We start from the raw sequence: 18,856 nt of genomic DNA, 5'->3' as shown, positions 1-18,856 counted from the left end.
GGAGAGAGAGAGAGGGCATGAGCCTGAGTGGAGGAGGGGTAGAGAGCAAGGGAGAGAGAGAGAATCCCAACCAGGCTCTGTGCTGCCAGCACAGGACCCAACTCCGGGATCGATCTCATGGATCATTAGATGGTGACCTGAGTGAAAATCAAGAGTCAGACCCTTAACCAACTGAGCCACCCAGGTGCCCCCTAACATTTATTTGATTTACTATGCTGGGCATACAGTACTGCACAAAGAAGACAAAATCCCTGTCCTCAAAGAGTTTTAATCCTTGTGAAACCAAGTAGACACAGAAGTACAGTAAGTAGCCTTCCTTTCAGACATGGCGCTTTCTTTGAATCCAGGCCTTCTATTAATTCTCAGCTACAAAGCTTCCAGCAAGCAGCCAATACTCTTTAATAATAACAGTTTTACAGAGCCAGCAGGGGGCAGACCTATGACTCAGACAATGAAAGTTCTCAGGACAGCTAAGTAGTCACTGGCCTGCTTCCCAGCCACGTGATCTCAGCTGAGCTCCCTCTGCAGTTGGATTTCCTGCCCTGTGGTCCTGCCCTGTGACACTAGAGATGATAATACCTGCTCTGTCCATGGAAGAGTTGCAGTGAAAATACAGCAGGAAATAAGATTTTAAGAGGTGAATGTTCTTATGAAATCCTATGTATATATTTGTATAATGTTTGGTATATTATACAAAAAACTTTCAAGTAAATATAAATACAGTGTAATTTGTAATACTATACAAATAGCCAAATGCAAATATAAATCAACCAGTGGTGAAATTCCCAGAAATCTCAGAAAATCTGGAGTATTGTTCTGGATTGTTGAGCTAGCTTTAAGATTGCTAACGTAACGAGAAGTGTCATTTAATTGCTTTAGAAGCATTTCCTTACAGCTGGACACAGAGGGGCAGAGGCAAACAGACCCAGATACATGAAGAGTTACTGAGAAGAGCTGACCTCCAGGGAGGAAAGTCACTGAAGAAGTATTTGTTAATTGCCTACCATGTCTGTTTTATTCATTGCCGTATGTCAGTGCCTGGGACAAACTTCCTGCTCTGAAAAGGTTTGCATCCCAACAAGGGAGACAATTACTATATAGATGTGTTTACGGTAGGTAGTAAGTGCTACACAGAAAAGAAGCACGGAATGATGGCTGGGGGGTGGAAGGGAGAGAGCAAGTATTAGTTAGGATAATTAAAGCCAGCTGCATCAATAAACAAATCATGCAATCTCAGTGGCTGAACCAACAAAGGTTTCTCTTCTCAGAAAGTCTGATTGGTGTCGGTCACTCAGGGACCTAGGCCGTCTCCACCTTACTTCTGGGTTCTCCAAGGCAGAAGAAGAAGAAAGGAGGGATAGAGGAGCTACAATGGTTCTGAATAAAGTGAAAATGCAGCGTGATGGATCTCAGGGGGAAGAGGATTCCAGACAGAAAAAGCAAGCAAACAAACAAAAAACATCAAGGACAAAACCTGAGGCAAGTTCTGGTGTCTGGTCTGACATGTAAGAAGCTTAGAGTTGTTACTCCATTCTTAGGAGAAGTAAAAAGACGAACAAACTGAAAAAAATCAAATATTCTTAGATTCATAAGAGAAGTGAAGTTACAGCACAAACCACTACATCCATATTGGAGAGACCAACAGATGAATATAGAGAATCACACCTTGGCAGAGCAGAAGCCTCTGTAGGAAACAGTGTTGGGGTGGAACATCTGAACTGTAATTGATGAATTGCTGGAGGACCCGTGCGGACAACTCAGAGTTAAAAACTCTGGGGAGACCCAAACATTAGACAGTCCCCACATTTTTGTGAGTTTTACCTCCTGGATCTCTACCAGATCCTCACAGTGAATACTGGAGAAAAATCCTCTACTGCTTCTCGGAGGGGAAGGGGAAAAGAAACCATTTTTAAACATGCTAGAGCATTGTGTTCTTCTAACAAGGTGCGACCTCAGGAGAAACTATTTAACCTGAGCCTAGCCTGCTGGGATTTTATTAGGGCCTAATTGATCTAGAGGAAAGGAAATCTCCAACTCCAGCACACTCTAACCACCCTGTCCCACTTAACGGAAGAGGAAAAAAAAAAAAAAATAAGCCCTAAGAAGTACACGTGAAGTTCACAGTCCAGAGGCAGAGGCTCACTAAAGGCCCAACAATCACCATAAAATGCTTCCCTTCCCCACTGTACCTTACCACACATAATAAAAGGCCTATTTACAAAAGTTCCTCTTACCTAGCAAAATATGCCTGGCTATGAGGAAAATATTACAAGGCATACTAAAAGGCCAAAAAATAAAGTCAAACAAACAACAACAACAACAAACAAAACAAACAAACAAACCCCAAAGACACAGGTGGAAGAGAGAGCAAGTATCACAACCAGATTCATGTATGTCAGGGATGTTGGAATTACCAGATCAGGAATTTAAAGCAACTGTGATTAATATGCTAAGGGCTCTAATGAATAAAGTAGACAACATGCAAGAATAAATGCAATGTAAACAGAGAGGTGGAAATTCTAAGAAAGACCCAAAAAGAAATGCTAGAGATCACTGTAACAGAAATGAAGCATGTTTCGATGGGCTTGTAGTAGATGGACATGACTGAGGAAAGAATCTCTGAGCTTGAGGATATATCAATAGAAACCTCCAAAACTGAAAAGTATACAGAAAAAAAAAAAAGGCTAAAAAAAGATAACCAGCATAGAATATCCAAGAACTTTGGGACAACTACAAAAAATGTAACATACAAGTAATAGGAATAACAGGAGAGTAGAAAGAAGAAAACAGAAGAATTATTTAAAACAACAAGTGAGAATTTCTTCAAATTAATGTCAGATACCAAACAATAGATCCAGGAAATTCAAAGAACACCAGAGAAGACAAATACAAAAAAAAAAAAAAAAACCCTACGCCTAGGCACATAATTTTAAACTACAGAAAATGAAAGAGTAAGAAAAAAATCATAAAAGAAATCAAAGGAAAAAATATCTTACCTATAGAGGAGCAAAAATCAGAACTATATCTCACTTCTCAGAAACGATGCAAGCAAGAGGAGAGTGGAGTCAAATATGTAAAGTGTTGAGAAAAAGAGCTGCCAATTTAGAATTCTGTGCCATGAGAAATTAAGACTTTCTTAGACAAATAAAAATGGAAAGAATTTGTTGCCAGTAGATTTGCTTTGCAAGAAATGTTAGAAGTTCTTCAGGGAGAGGGAAAATGGTTAATAGATTAGAAACTCAGATCTACTTAAAGAAAGGGAGAACACTGGAGAAGGAATAAGTAAAGGTAAAATAAAATCTCCTATTTTTCTTAATTGATCTAACAAATAACTGCTCAAAATAGTAAGCAGTGCTTTATTCAACTATGTATGTTTATGAGTGTGTATATATGTGTGTGTGTATATGTATATATACATATATATACATATATACATATATATACATACATATATATGTATACATATATACATATATACATATACACACACACTTATGTGTGCTTATACATACATAAAATGATATAAATAAATATGTATATATGTATATACACACACACACACACACTTATGTGTGCTTATACATATTTTATACATAAAATAAATGATATCAATGCTACAAGGGGCCAGAAGAATTTGTATTATTTTGTTATTAGAGGGTACTCACACTACTTGTGAAGCAGTATAGTGTTAACTGAAAGCAGACTTGGATTACTTGTAATGCGTATTGCAAACTCTAGGCCAACTACTAAAAAAGTTTAACTGATATGTAAGAAAGCAGAGAAAATGGAATCAATGCTTTTCGACATTATATTGGAAGTCCTAGCTAATGCAATAAAGAAAACCAAGAAATAAAAGGCATACACATTGGGAAGAAATAAAACTCTCTTTGTGTGCGGATGACATGATTGGCTATGTAGAAATCCCCAAGAGAATCAACTAAACCCTCCTCCCACCCCTAGAGCTCAAAAGTGATTACAGCAAGGTTGCAGGATGCACAGTTAATATACAGAATCCAATTGTTTTCCTACACATATTAGCAATGAACAAGTGGAATTAAAAAGCACAATACCACTCACCTTAGCACCCTCTGAAAATGAAACACTTCGGTATAAATCTGACAAAATATGTAAAAGATCTATATGAGGAGAAACCAAAACTCTGACGAAAGAAATCAAAGCACTAAGTAAAAGGAGAGATATTCCAAGTACTTGGATAGGAAGATTCAAGATGTCAGCTCCTTCCAACTTGATCTGTAGCTTCAATGTGATCCCAATCAAAATCCCAGCATTATTTTGTAGCTATCAACAAACTGATTATAAGGTTTACCTGGAGAGGCAAGAGACCCAGAATGGCCAAGACAATACTGAAGTAGAAGAACAAAGAGGGCTGACACTACTCAATTTTAAGTCTTACTCTATAATTTTTTAAAAATTTATTCATTCTGAGACAGAGAGAGTGAGCAGGGGAGGGACAGAAAGAGAGGGAGAGAGAGAATCCCAAGCAGGCTCCACACTGTCAGCTCGGAGCCTGATATGGGGCTTGAACTTCCAAAATGTGAGATCATGATCTGAGCCAAAACCAAGAGTCGGACCCTTAACCGACTGAGCCACCCAGGCACCTGTAAGTCTTAACTCTAACGCTGAAGTAATCAAGACAGTGTGGTACCGGTGGAAAAATAGAGGGATCAATGGGACAGAACATAGAGCCCAGAAATAGATTCACACAAATATAGTCAACTGATCTTTGACAAAGGAGGAAAGGCAACACAAAGAGGCACAGATAGTCTTTTTGACAAATGGTGCTGGAGCAGCTGGGCATCTGCATGCAAAAATCAATCAATCAGTCTAGACACAGACCTTATACCTTCCACAAAAATTAACTCAAAATGGATCAGAGACTTCAATATGAAATGCAAAACTATAAAACTCCTAGAAGATAACAAGAAAACCTAAATGATGTTGGGTATGGCAATGACTTTTTAGTTATAATTCCAAAGCACTATCCATGAAATAAATAATTGATAAGCTGGACTACATTAAAATTAAAAACTTCTGCTTTGTAAAAGACAACATCAAGAGAATGAGAAGACAAGTCACAGACTGACAGCAATATTTACAAAAGACATCTGATAAAGGATTATTTTCCAAAATGTACACAATTTCTTTTTTTTCCAAAATGTACAAAATATTCTTAAAAGTCAATAATAAGGAAGCAAACAACTCAATTTAAAAATGGGCCAAAAATCTTAACAGACTACCTCACTGAGGAAGACATACAGGGACACCTGGGTGGCTCAGTCAGTTTAATGACTGACTCTTGATTTCAGCTCAGGTCGTGATCTCATGGTAGGGAGATCAAGCCCCGCATCTGGTTCCGTGCTGAACGTGGAACCTGTTTAAGATTCTCTCTCTCTCTCTCTCTCTCTCTCTCTCTCTCTCTTTCCCTCGGCTCCCCTCCCCCATTCACACACACACACTCTCTCTCTAAAATTAAAAAAATTAATCATAAAAAAGATATACGGATGGCAAATAAGATGTCCTACATCATATGTCATCAGGGAAATGCAAATTAAAATGAGGTGCCACTACCCGCTTATCAGAATAGCCAAAATCCAGAACACTGACAATACCAAATGCTGACAAGGCATTCTGATCCATTGCTGGTGGTAATGCAAAATGGTACAGTCACTTTGGAAGTTGGCAGTTTCTTACAAAACTAAACATGCTCTTACCATGCAATCCAGTAATTGTATTCCTTGACATTTACCCAAAGGAGTTTAAAACTTATATCCACACAAAAACCTGCACTGGAGTGTTTAGAGCAGCTTATTCATAATTGCCCCATTCTAGGAACAACCAAGATATTGTTCAGTTAGACAAATAATAAATAAACTGTGATACATACAGACAATGGAATATTATTAGGGCTAAGAATAAATGAGCTATCAAGCTATGAAAATACATGGAGGAAGCTTAAATGCATATTACCAAGTGAAAGAAGCCCATCTACAAAGGCTGCACACTGTATGATTCCAACTATATAACACCCTGGAAAAGGCAAAACTATGGAGACATTAAAAGGATCAGTGTTTGCCAGGGGTTAGAAGGGAAGGAGAGATGAACAGGCAGAGCACAGAGGATTTTTAGGGCAGTGAAACTACTCTGTATGCTACTACAATCATAGATGTAGATACATGTCATTATACATTTGTCCAAGCCCATAAAATATACAACACCAAGAGTGAATCCTAACGTAAACTGTGGGCTTTGAGGGATAAAGGTGTGGTAGTGTGGGTTTATCGATGGAAACCAATGCACCTCTCTGATTGGAGATGTTGACAGTGAGGAGGGGCTATATGGAAGATCTCTTGTGCCTTCTGCTCAATTTTGCTATGAACCTAAAACTGCTCTAAAGAAATAAATCTGAGGCACAAATGTGCTTGGCTTGTTCCAGAAATAGCAAAGAAACCGCTGTGGTTTCACTCTAGTTGAAGAGAAGAATGGAAAGAGAAGCAAGGGCCAGGCCACCACATAAGGCCTCACAGGCCAAAGGAAGAAGTGTGAAGATACGGTCGTGTGGAGCTATTTAGTGTCCCGGAATGATGTGTTTTTACAAACGCACAAGGAAATAGAAATAGTTGATGGTTATAAAAATGATTGTGTAAACTAAGTTATGAATAGTCTCCATTTTCCAGAGAACTCTTTTAAAAATGTGTTGCTGTATCTACGTCCCTGAGTGCAGAGTTATGATTTTCTAATACTTGAGCACATTTTCTAAATATGCAAGACCCTAAGGAACTTTTCCTGTCACCCAGGAGCCACAGAGCCAGGCACCATGGATAGCCCGTTTCTCTCCTTCACCAAGCCTGATGCCTGGCCTCCCATCGGACTCCTGCCAACTGAATGCTTGTTTGTTCTGGAACTGCAAACAACCTCTGACATCCAGTAGTTCCTCAACTACTGTTTCTAAGGAGCAGCCCAACCAGTCTTTAAAAGCCATCACCTCAAAGTCCTGGAATTTTCACACCTGAAATAGATTTTTAGTCTCTCTGTCTCAAAACCTGAAGCATTGCAAGTTTCCTGTTACTTTAGTGAACGCTTTAACCTAAAAAAGTAACTACCAGATGAATGGTAAGGGTGAAATTAAACGTACTTATCCTAAATATGGTAGGTTAGCTTCTCACAGTTAACAAACAAAATCAATTGTATTGTAGATGTTCCGTGAATGTCGACTTCATGTTTCTGACCACATAAATTGTTGACGATGAAATTCAATGACCTCTCTTGCTTACTGTAAGAAGGATCCTAACTCAGAGTTTTCAACTAAAAATGTTGTAATTCAGAATTTGCTTACAGAATTGAATAAAGGTTTTTGCATTAGGGATAAACACTGTGGGAGTACTTCTGGTATACTGGGTTGGTGGTTTTGCACAAGATGCTTAGAATACCACAGCCCTTCCTCACAATACTTGTAAACTCTTCTGGCCCGTTTCCCAGATTTGCTTGAAAAGGGTCAGAGGACAGGCTGAAATTAATGACATATGAACACTGAATCCCAGTTAGAGGTGTCTTTAAAGGAATCATTAGGCTAGACTTAATAAAAGGGGACTATGAGAAGGAAAAACTTGGGGCAAATTATACACTGAAGGAAAAGAAGATGTGAAACAAGGCAACTTCGGAGATGGGAGCTGATTAGTATCTCGGGAAGTGAGTTTTCTTTTTTGAATCTACGTATCTTAAAGATAATATAAATACAGTGAGACAGAGATGAACGGACACAGATGGTCACTGATCTCAGATTAGGAGTAGGGGTGTGAACATGAGGGTCCTTTCTGGTGCTATGCCCTGGGATTGTGGTTTCAGGACCCCATTCTCTTTATGAAGGAGAACGGGGTTTTTCCTTTCCCAAACAGCAGCAACAAACACCTGACTGTGCTCCCCATGTATAGTACGCGCCATATATGAATCCCTCTGTTTCATGTTCCCCATCTGTAAAGTAGGGATTACATGATTATCGAATACCCGCAACAACCCTAGGAGGGAGGGAGGTTCAGGGAGTGACTTGCTCAAGGTCATAAGCTAGGTAGTGTCAGAAAGCGAATTCGAACCCAGTAGCCTGACTCGGAAGTGTAAACTCTCATTCCCCGCACTACGTGAGGCTCAGGGAGCAGAAGGGACATATGCAAAATGCCAGCTCTCCCTGCAGACGTATTTTACTGGAAACTCTCCCGCCCTGATGCCTCTCTTCCCACACCACCCTTAGCCTCTTCATTTGTCAGGCACAACACCTTCCTTACTTTGCTCTTGTCATTCTTCTCCCCTTCTTGCCAGAAGGTTCCAGCGGGTGGAAGACGAAAGGGAGCGGACAGCCCCCGGCACAGGCATCTTGTCTTCTTCTTAGTGCCGTCGCTAATATTCACTGAAACTCCTTTATTAGATGTGTGGTTCAGTTATTCTAGAAGCATTCACTGAGCGCTCAGAGTGGGAACGTTCGTCAGGAACGCAAATATTAATTTACTTTCTAGGATACTTTTTTTTTTTTACCTAAGAGCCTAAACATCTCAGACAATTCACTTCTTTCTGAGTGGAAATCTTCGCCCTGCGCCTCACGGCTCAGGGCCCGCCTGAAGGGGGCAGTGGCGGCCGCCGAGTGGGCTCCGCGGGCAGGCGCGGCGGCTCGGCCATCGCTTGCTCTCGCCTGGCGCGCGGCTCTCGGCCGTGGATTAGCGCAGCTGGGGACGTGGGAGGCCGCGGGCCCCGCCCCCGGCCGGCGGCGGCGGCGGCGGCGGCGGCGGCGGCGGCGGCGGCGGCCCAGCGCGGCAGTCGGCGCTGCGAGCCGAGCGACGCGTAGGGCGCGACTGGCGGGCCGGGGCGCGGAGCTGCGCGCTATCTTTTGGCCTCCACTTCGCGCGCCGGGGCGCGGGCGACACCGCGGGTCCCTTCGGCCGGCCCCGGGCTCGTGGCGCCGGGAGTCGGCGGCCGCTCGCCGGGACGCCGGGACCATGGCGCTGCGCGCCCGGGCGCTGTATGACTTTAGGTCGGAGAACCCGGGCGAGATCTCGCTGCGGGAACACGAGGTGCTGAGCCTGTGCAGCGAACAGGACATCGAGGGCTGGCTCGAGGGGGTCAACAGCCGCGGCGACCGTGGCCTCTTCCCGGCCTCGTACGTGCAGGTGATCCGCGCCCCTGAGCCCGGCCCGGCGGGCGACGGGGGTCCGGGAGCTCCAGCTCGCTACGCCAACGTGCCGCCCGGCGGCTTCGAGCCCCTGCCCGCCGCGCCGCCCGCCTCCTTCAAGCCGCCGCCCGACGCCTTCCAGCCGCTGCTGCAACCGCAGCAGGCGCCACCGCCGAGCACCTTCCAGCCGCCGGCTGCGGGCTTCCCGTACGGCGGGGGCGCCCTGCAGCCGTCGCCTCAGCAGCTCTACGGCGGCGGCTACCAGGCCAGCCAGGGCAGCGACGATGACTGGGACGACGAGTGGGACGACAGCTCCACGGTGGCCGACGAGCCCGGCGCGCTGGGCAGCGGCGCGTACCCGGACCTCGACGGCTCGTCGTCCGCGGGCGGCGCGGCCGGCCGCTACCGCCTGTCTACGCGCTCCGACCTGTCGCTGGGCTCCCGTGGCGGCCCGGCACCTCCGCAGCACCACCCGTCGGGGGCCAAGAGCTCGGCTACTGTAAGCCGCAATCTCAACCGCTTTTCCACCTTCGTCAAGTCGGGCGGTGAGGCCTTCGTGCTGGGCGAAGCATCGGGCTTCGTGAAGGACGGGGACAAGCTGTGCGTGGTGCTGGGGCCCTACGGCCCAGAGTGGCAGGAGAACCCTTACCCCTTCCAGTGCACCATCGACGACCCCACCAAACAGACCAAGTTCAAGGGCATGAAGAGCTACATCTCCTACAAGCTGGTGCCCACGCACACGCAGGTGCCGGTGCACCGGCGCTACAAGCACTTCGACTGGCTGTACGCGCGTCTGGCGGAGAAGTTCCCTGTCATCTCGGTGCCCCACCTGCCTGAGAAGCAGGCCACGGGCCGATTCGAGGAGGACTTCATCTCCAAGCGCAGGAAGGGCCTGATCTGGTGGATGAACCACATGGCCAGCCACCCGGTGCTGGCGCAGTGCGACGTCTTCCAGCACTTCCTGACGTGCCCCAGCAGCACGGATGAGAAGGCCTGGAAACAGGGCAAGAGGAAGGCCGAGAAGGATGAGATGGTGGGCGCCAACTTCTTCCTGACTCTGAGCACGCCCCCCGCCGCCGCCCTCGACCTGCAGGAGGTGGAGAGCAAGATTGATGGCTTCAAGTGCTTCACCAAGAAGATGGACGACAGCGCGCTGCAGCTCAACCACACGGCCAACGAGTTCGCCCGCAAGCAGGTGACGGGCTTCAAGAAGGAGTATCAGAAGGTGGGCCAGTCCTTCCGCGGCCTCAGCCAGGCCTTTGAGCTGGACCAGCAGGCCTTCTCCGCCGGCCTGAACCAGGCCATCGCCTTCACCGGAGATGCCTACGACGCCATCGGCGAGCTCTTTGCCGAGCAGCCCAGGCAGGACCTGGACCCCGTCATGGACCTGTTAGCGCTGTATCAGGGGCACCTGGCCAACTTCCCCGACATCATCCACGTTCAGAAAGGTAAAGCCTGGCCGTTAGAGCAGATGGTCTGCAATGTGTTGTTGAGGCTGAAAGGGCCTCTGATTTGGACAGAAACACCAGTCTCTGTTTCAGACTGGTGTTCTGTGGGTTGGGAATCAAGAAGAGATGTGGACAGCTGGCCTGTTTTTCTGAGTGTATGATGGATTGTGGGCAGGTAGCTGCCTCCTTAAAGAAATTCCAGACAGGGAGTGGGTACTCTTCAGAGAAAGTTCTGAGAGTACTTTTTATGACAGTGCTATCATTTTCGAGTTGAATGGTTGGGTAATGAGCTTCTGGGATCTGTAATCTTGTACCTAGGGTAGAATTAGAAGAGGACCCAAACCATGTTAGGCATCCATTTGAACACTGCAGGGTCACTTACTTAGTGATGGGTTTCAGGAAGCATGGAGATAATGGGGGAAGAACGGATATCTGCAAATAAAGTAAGCCCCGTATCTTCCTTCCACACCTCTCAATCCCTAGTTTGGTAGAGGAATTATAATCAATTCTCTGAGGGTTCTAGCTGGGGCAGTTTAAGAATCTCTTGCCTAGGCTTCTTGCAACCTTTGTAGAATGAGGTTTAAAAAAAAGGCTCACTCTAATTTCAGGAAGTTTTTTCTCTTTAACATTTAGTCATTTTTGAGAGCCAGAGTGTGAGTGGGGGAGGGGCAGAGAGAGCCCAGAGCCAGAGACACAGAATCTGAAGCAGGCTCCAGGCTCTGAGCTGTCAACACAGAGCCTGATGTGGGGCTCGAACCCACAAAACCATGAGATCATGACCCGAGCCAAAGTCGGACACTTAACCTACTGAGCCACCCAGGTGCCTCAAATTTCAGGAAGTTTTACGAAAATCTCTTTAAGCGCAGTCATTTTGAATTCGGAGTCTATTAACCGACTGAAGGTAAAAAAGTATTATCTAGGAAAACAATGTAGGGAAACTACAAAGAATGCACAGCATCTGAGTATCACGTCTGAGGGCGGTGTTCCTGGTTTCCCAGTGAGTTAGCTGCCCAACTCTCAGAGCTTGTTTCATTATTGTTAGTTGTTAGTGTCCCTAATTTTTGTCAAAGCACTAACCTTTGCAGATTATTTTCTTAGAAAATAAATTAGAACCGTCAAGCTTGGAGTGAGAGAATGGGGAGGTGTTGGAGTTAGGGAGGTGGTCTTGCCGGTAAATATCTTCTGTTCAGTGTGGCATTTGTGGCGGGGAGGGAGTTACCTAATCTGACTTCCTGTGATGTTGGAAACCTCCTTGGGTCGTGAGGTCTGGCCTTCAGTAAGGAGGTGCTTACTGCCTTTCCAGGTGCACCAGTCCAATTATGAACAGCCCTGATATTTGACATATTCTTCCTTACATTGAACTAAAATTTGCCTCTCTTGTTTGTCTTTGTGTTCCCTAGACCCACAGAAAGTTGTTCTATTCCTCAACATATTGGCCCTTTACACTTTTGGAGACAGAAGTCTTGCTTCCTTCCTTTCCCTGTTCTATTCTTCCCCCTGCCGCCTTCCAAGTGTGTGACTAGTCTTCTCACCCACCAAGGAGGGGATCCTTCCAAATCCTTGAATTTGTCCTTGGTCCTGCTAAAATGCAGTATTCTGAAACATCTGCAGTACTGATTTTGGTAGGGAATAGTAACTTTCTTGGCAATTTACATTTTGTAAATGCAATCTAAGATTGAGGTAGCTATTTGAACAACCATATTGAACCTGCATCTATATTCCTTATGCCTTTGTGTGTAAATTGCTGTGAATCCTTGACTTTCTGGCTGGTGCTGGTGGGACAGACTCTTTGAGCCTTTCGTGCAAGACCTTATATTTAAATACCATTGTGGGGGCGCCTGGGTGGCGCAGTCGGTTGAGCGTCCGACTTCAGCCAGGTCACGATCTCGCGGTCCGGGAGTTCGAGCCCCGCGTCGGGCTCTGGGCTGATGGCTCAGAGCCTGGAGCCTGCTTCCGATTCTGTGTCTCCCTCTCTCTCTGCCCCTCCCCCATTCATGCTCTGTCTCTCTCTGTCCCCAAAATAAATAAACGTTGAAAAAAAAAAATTTAAAAAAAAAAAATAAAAAAAAATAAATACCATTGTGTTATATCAACCTGGACCCATGCTGCCTTTTTACATATTTTGTGAGTTTATGCAAATTGTTGGTAAATAGTTGAAAGGGTGGAGGCAGGTACAGTCATCTGCGGGCGGACACAGGTGACTGGCTGCTACAGGGTGGCATAGGTTTACTCACTGGCTTTACCGTCCTTCAGACCACACACAGCCTTGTCAAATGCCCTGCAGTTGAAACTATTAGAAAAGGTATGGTATTTGTTCTGAGGTCTGTTATGAGTTTACAGCAGTAGTTTTTGTAGTTTATCAAACTATAGTTTACTTTTTTCAAATCCTAGAATTAAAATTGTAATCTATTTCTGGGGATTTGAGAAACTTTTTTCATTAAAACCAGTACCATTTTATGTTGTCTAAACAGATTCAAGGGCACTAAACATAATCCTTAGGAAGTTCAGAAAGAAAATCAGTTAATATTAGTAAGTATAGTTTGTTTCTGCTGTAGCCTTCGTGTGTAACGTACAGGGAATGTGTGTCCCTAGGTGGCAGGTCTTTAGAATGTACTGCTATTTAAAGCTATAGTGTGTGATGCAGGAGGCTAAAAAGCATTTGCTTACGACCAGTTTTTATCAAGGATGCTTGTGTATCAAGGATGCTAGTGTTGGCAATTTTTAGGAATACAGATGAGACAAATTTCGTAAGTGATGTTAAAGCTTTTTGAACATGTTCTGGATGTTCAGAACTTGTGGCTGTAAAAAGCAGCTCAACCCTCCCCTTCCCCCCCCTCCCCTAACTACACAGTTGCTGTTGGAATGAGTCTTTTTTAGTCTGAGCACTTGGGGACTTTGTTTACAGGTTGGTTTTCTTTTTTCCCCCCGTAAGGTCTCAGTATAATCACATCAAAGATTTTACTGTAACTTTTGAGAGGAGAACCAAAAGAAGAAAAAAAATGATAAAAATCTTTAAGCAGTTTAAACAGTCTTTTATTTTAAGTATGTGGTTCAAAGTTCATAGTTCAACCTAGGGAGAAACTTAAAAATTCAAAATAATTATTTCAACACTTAAGCCCTCATTGTTTACAGGAAGAGAAAAGCAGTTTCAGTTCTACATTTTACACGTTCTAATCATATTAGGTCCACATTCAGATGAGACAGAAATGATTAGAAAGTGCTTTTTTAATTACTAACACAGTTAAGAAGGGGAGTTAAGTTTTTTCCCCCTTAATTCCTGGGGGGAAAGGACAGGAACATTAGTCTCCTCTGGGCTTTTTTCTTATCCAGGAGACTGCTGTGGTCAGCTTTTCCAGTGTTCCAAACCTGTGGTATTCGATGCTGGGTCTGTGAGCCACATATGGCTATTTAAATTTAATTAAAATAAAATAAAATAGTATAATTCAGTTCCTTAATCACACTAGCTCTGGTTCATGTGCTTTGTAGCTAGTGGCCTGCACATTAGACAACAGATACAGAACAGGCCATTTTCATCACTGCTGAAGGTTCTATTAGACAGTGTTGTGCTAAACAGTGGGCCGTGGTTTAACTGTGAGTCCTTTCAAATTTCTCCAGTAAGCTGATGATCTTTGCACATACTCTTCAGATAGTTTTCTTTTTACTTGGCATCCCGCACTTTCCATGTTAAGTAATAAAAACTGGGAGGGGAAGCAGGCCCTGCTAGACCCCTCTCTACAGAACTTCCCAGGCACTCAGTCAGTGAGTAATATTTCTGTGGTGTGAGGATGTTCATCTGCTCTGCATCCTGCCTTCGTCTCCCATTCAGAAAATATAACTGGTATCAGAGTGGATGTCTGGGACTAGGGAGGAACCAGCTCCAGAACGAGGGTGGAAAACTCAGATACTCTTAAATGTGGTGGACGGGCATTTTTCTGACTATACTTAGTACTGAAACCATTGCTTAAACTTAATAATGGTTTTAGTGTAAGCACTTCCTGCAAAAGGGAAGAAAGCCATATGGTTTCTTTAGCTAAAAGAGAATTCTAGAATTCTAATGTTTTTTCATCAACTAACGGAGTCTTAGGTAAACAGACAATTTTGGTTAATGGAGTCAAGCATAGGAAGAAGGCAGTTTGCTATAGTCTGAAGTACAGTAGATGGGAATTCAGAATATGTTTGAATGTTGCTCATATTTTGCTCTGTCTTAACAGGAGTCCCTTAAATTCTTTGTTCATAGGCCGCTCATTGATTCCTGTCTAGTCACATGTCTGTCACTGCCCAGCTTTGTAACCCTGTGGTCTGATTTTCTTTTTTTGAAATGGTAGCATTTTATCTCCTCTTTATCCTCCCTGCCATAGTATGCTTTTATAATGCTGATGTTGGTGAGTTGGGTGGTACAGAGAATCTCTTCACTGTCAGTTTCTTAGCTTATTCTGTTCTGTTTCCAAAGATATGATTAATCCCTAATGTTTAATAAAGCTTACTCTGGATGGCAGTGAGTTGCTGTGGTTTAAAAGCTTTAGGCTTATCTCCTGGGGAATACTGTGAAAAGTGTGGGCTTCATCTTTATTTATGAATATGGACTAGGTACTGGGAGGGAAGCACTTGAAGAGAAATTTCTTGATTCCCGAGAAGAGATATGTCACGTAAAAGTGATTTGTTGGTAAAATGTCGTGTGAGTCTGCGAAGGAGGGTGGCTGAGCTAGGTAACAAACAGGCAGGCAGTCCTGTTTTCTGTACTCTCAAATTAAATATGCAGGGTCCACACTGCTCTCTGTAAACGTTCCAGATGGCGCCTTCTTTTCAACAAAAAATAGCCCCAGGACCTCAGGAATGGTACACCAGTAGTGGGCCTTATCAGTCTTGTGGGGTAGAGTTTCACCATTGTGCTTCCTTTCACCACGCGTAGGGTCCGTCTTATGTCCCTCAGACATTAATTAAAGATAGCTAGAGTCCTGGCAGGGCACCCAAGGTAAGGCTGGGCCACAGTTAGCCCTTCCCTGTCTGCTCCCCATTCTCCTGTGGCTAAAAATAGAACTGAGAGGGTGGTGCCAGGAATATAGAGAAAAGGTCTAATAAGCGGGCTGTTTACAAATGCATCCTTGTTTTGAAACTTCTGGGCTGGAAATTGAGGTCATTCATTTTTTTTTGTTTGTTTTGTTTTAGCCCCGTCTTAATTGAACCCATTTCTCCTCTCTCCCCTACTTACACCTCCAGCTATTTTTTAAGGAGACTTCAGTTCTAGCCATAACCTTTGTCCCTGTCTGTATTTTCTTAATAAAAATGAGGTTGGTTACCTTTGGGGCTTTTGAAATAGATGCCTGAGTTCTTTGGTTAAAATGATAATGTGACTGGCCACAGATGGTCTTGGTCATGAAGCTAGGTAGGGATACTGCTCAGATCACCCTGTCATTGGTTTCTCAGACTTCTTTTTGAGGCATGAATCCTTGAAATTACACTGGGGAATCCCAGTCTGTTAGGCTGATGACGGCAGAATCAAAAGGAGGCAGGAACCTGCACTCCCACTCATGTTCCTCCGATAACTCTTGGAGTTCGTTGGACTTCCCTCTTAATTAGGAAATGTCATCCGCACAGTTTCCTGTCTGGTCATCTTAGGATTTCCAAACATGAAGATCAGAACCCAAACTAGGAAGAAGTTCTGGGAGAAGGTGTCAATTCCCTTATGAACATGACACTTCTTTTAAATGATGATCTTTTTCTTCAGGCTGAATAAAAATTTCCTGCCATATTGTCCCAAAGCATTTTAAAACCAAAGTTTAATACCAAGGTAGATTTAATTTGCCATCTATTTCTGAAACTTTGTGATACCACCAACTAAATGATTGTCACAAATAAAATGGCACAGTAATGCTTAGCTCTTGTTTAGAGAGACTGTACTCCAAGGACCTGTACCATTTGTCACTATTTATAGAGCACAGACTAGAGTCACATCTGCAGGAAGGACAGATGGGACTTAGATCCTCACTGCGTTCTTTGACTGGTGGCAGAGAGGTAATGTGCCGGGTTACTGAGAGCCCTCCAAGGCAATGCAGAAGAGACGGGGCTGGCCCGAGTCTGTCAGGAGCTTAGCCCCACAAACAAAGGGTGCCCATGTCAAGGCAAGAGCCCATGTTCGGAGTCTCCTCACTGTGGGCCAGTATGGAATCTGGGGGGCTAGTGTGTGGATGTGAGGGGAGTTTTGGACAATGATTTTAACCTCTATGTCTCAGTTTTCTCATTGGTAAACTGGGAACGCTCCCTCCTAAGGTCATAAGGATTAAATGTTATGGTTCTCAGTACTTATTACTAAATGCTTAATTTGAAAAATAGAAAGGACTTTTCAAATGGGAAACACTCTTCTTTAAAAGATAGTTCCAGTAATCTTCTCTTCCCTCTGGTAGCCTCCTGCCCTCAGAATTGCAGGCAAAAGTATAAAAACTATAAAAAGTCATTGGTGTAGCAGTTAAGTATTGCATTTTAACATGGCTGTCCTGCATTGCTCACTAGAAGAAATGGTAACAGAAATAAAGGCCAGTGTTACTTGGAGTCAGTGGTTTGTGGTTCACATTAAAGAGTTTGTGTAAATCGTTTCCTATCAGTAGCCACTCCCTTCTTCTAAATTACTTGTGTCCTTGCACAAATCACTTTGACGTTTCTGAGCTTCTGTTCCCTCATCTGTCAATATGAGATTCATGATCTCCTAGGTGTTGCTTGTTAATTGACTTAAAAAAAAAGTAACATCCGTACACTGAAAAGAAAATATTTGGAAAATATATGATGAACATGTAGGCATTGTTTCAGACGAGTTTCAATAGCATTCTATCTGCTTATGTTACTTTGTAACCTGCGAGCATGAAAATTCTTTATCAGCTGATGTGAAAGAAAATTTGTGCACTTCTAGTTCAGATCAACAAGCATAGATTGAGAGGGCTTAGCCTACCAGGTGCTGGGAATGTGAAAGTGATAAATACCTGGTCTCCTACCTGCTGGTGAGAGCTCCCAGGTGTTTGGAGGCTGAGGTGTGGTGGACAGCTGGAGAACAAGGGATGTAATTAGTAGGGCCACCAGAGAGAGAAATTGTGGTGGGTTTTTCCTCCTGTAAAGTGTACTTCACTTTGAGTTCAAAATACTATCTCCTCTCCAAAAGTGGAAACAATCTTGTATTGTTGGTCTTGTATTTGTAGCGTGATTAAACTTTAGCGTGAATGAGTGTTAGTTCATTTGTCGTTTCTACTCCTTTCCGTAGAAGTTTTTATCTGTCACTGTGATTGGACTTTCCTCTCCTGACAAGGAAATTTTATGTGTTATTTGCCAGGTAGCGAGACAGCAGTTAGGGAGGGGAGCCGAGATCTTAGATTTATTCAGAGTATCCTCTCAGAGATAAACCTGATTTTATTCAACAAATGTGCAAGTGCCTATCATAGTTCAGGCACTCTTAAAGATGCTAGAATTGCATCACTGGCCAAAACAAAGATCACCACCCTTGTGGAGCTTACATTCTAATTCTGGCAGGGTGGAGACACAGTGAAAAACCAGCACAGTAAGTACATTATAATGTATGTGGTAGGGGAAAACATAAAAGTGGATCAGAGCAAGTATGCATGGGGAGGCAGAAGGAAGTATAAATGAAAAAGGATGAATGAATGAAGAAGGATGATCAAAGTAGGCCTCACTGAGAAGGTGAGGTTTATTTTTTTTATTTTTTATTTTTTTGCTTTTATTTATTTATTTATTTATTTATTTATTTATTTATTTAAAATATGAAATTTATTGTCAGATTGGTTTCCTTACAACACCCAGTGCTCATCCCAAGAGAAGGTGAGGTTTAAATGGAAGCCTGGAGGAGGTGAGGGAGTTAGCCAAACAGGTATCTGGGGGGAGAGCCTTTCAGGCAAAGGGTACACCTAGAGCAGAGGTGTTGGGGTGGGTAAGTGCCATCAGGCAGTAGGAGGCCAGGTGATGGAGCTAAGAGGATCTGGGTAGGAAATGAAGTCTTGCAAGGTTCAATTGGTAGGGCTTTGTACGTCATTGTCAGGGCTTGGAGTAAAAGCCCTAGTGAGATAGGAGCCATTGCAGGACTCTGAGCCAAGGAATGACATCCACCTGGACCTGTTAACAGACTTATTCCAGTTGCTGGTTGACAGTAGAATGGAGAGAAGGTAGGGTGTCAAAGGTAGGAGCAGAGAGCCAGTAGGAAACCACTCCAGTAATCCAGGTGAGAGACAATGGACGT

General features: G+C 43.8%; 1 protein-coding gene across 1 annotated transcript in view; it reads left to right on the top strand.

The window, feature by feature from the left end:
• Positions 1–8,536: 8,536 nt before the first annotated feature.
• SNX18 (sorting nexin 18) overlaps positions 8,537–18,856 on the top strand; it is a 30,343-nt gene continuing 20,023 nt past the window's right edge. The window contains exon 1 of the mRNA XM_043598583.1: positions 8,537–10,623. Within this exon, the coding sequence (XP_043454518.1) occupies positions 9,003–10,623 (1,621 nt within the window). The 5' untranslated portion in view covers positions 8,537–9,002. The remainder of the gene's footprint in view (positions 10,624–18,856) is intronic.

The sequence above is a fragment of the Prionailurus bengalensis genome, chromosome A1 (genome assembly GCF_016509475.1).
Source record: "Prionailurus bengalensis isolate Pbe53 chromosome A1, Fcat_Pben_1.1_paternal_pri, whole genome shotgun sequence".
NCBI classification, from domain to species: domain Eukaryota; kingdom Metazoa; phylum Chordata; class Mammalia; order Carnivora; family Felidae; genus Prionailurus; species Prionailurus bengalensis.
This window is presented reverse-complemented; position numbering and strand designations above follow the sequence as displayed.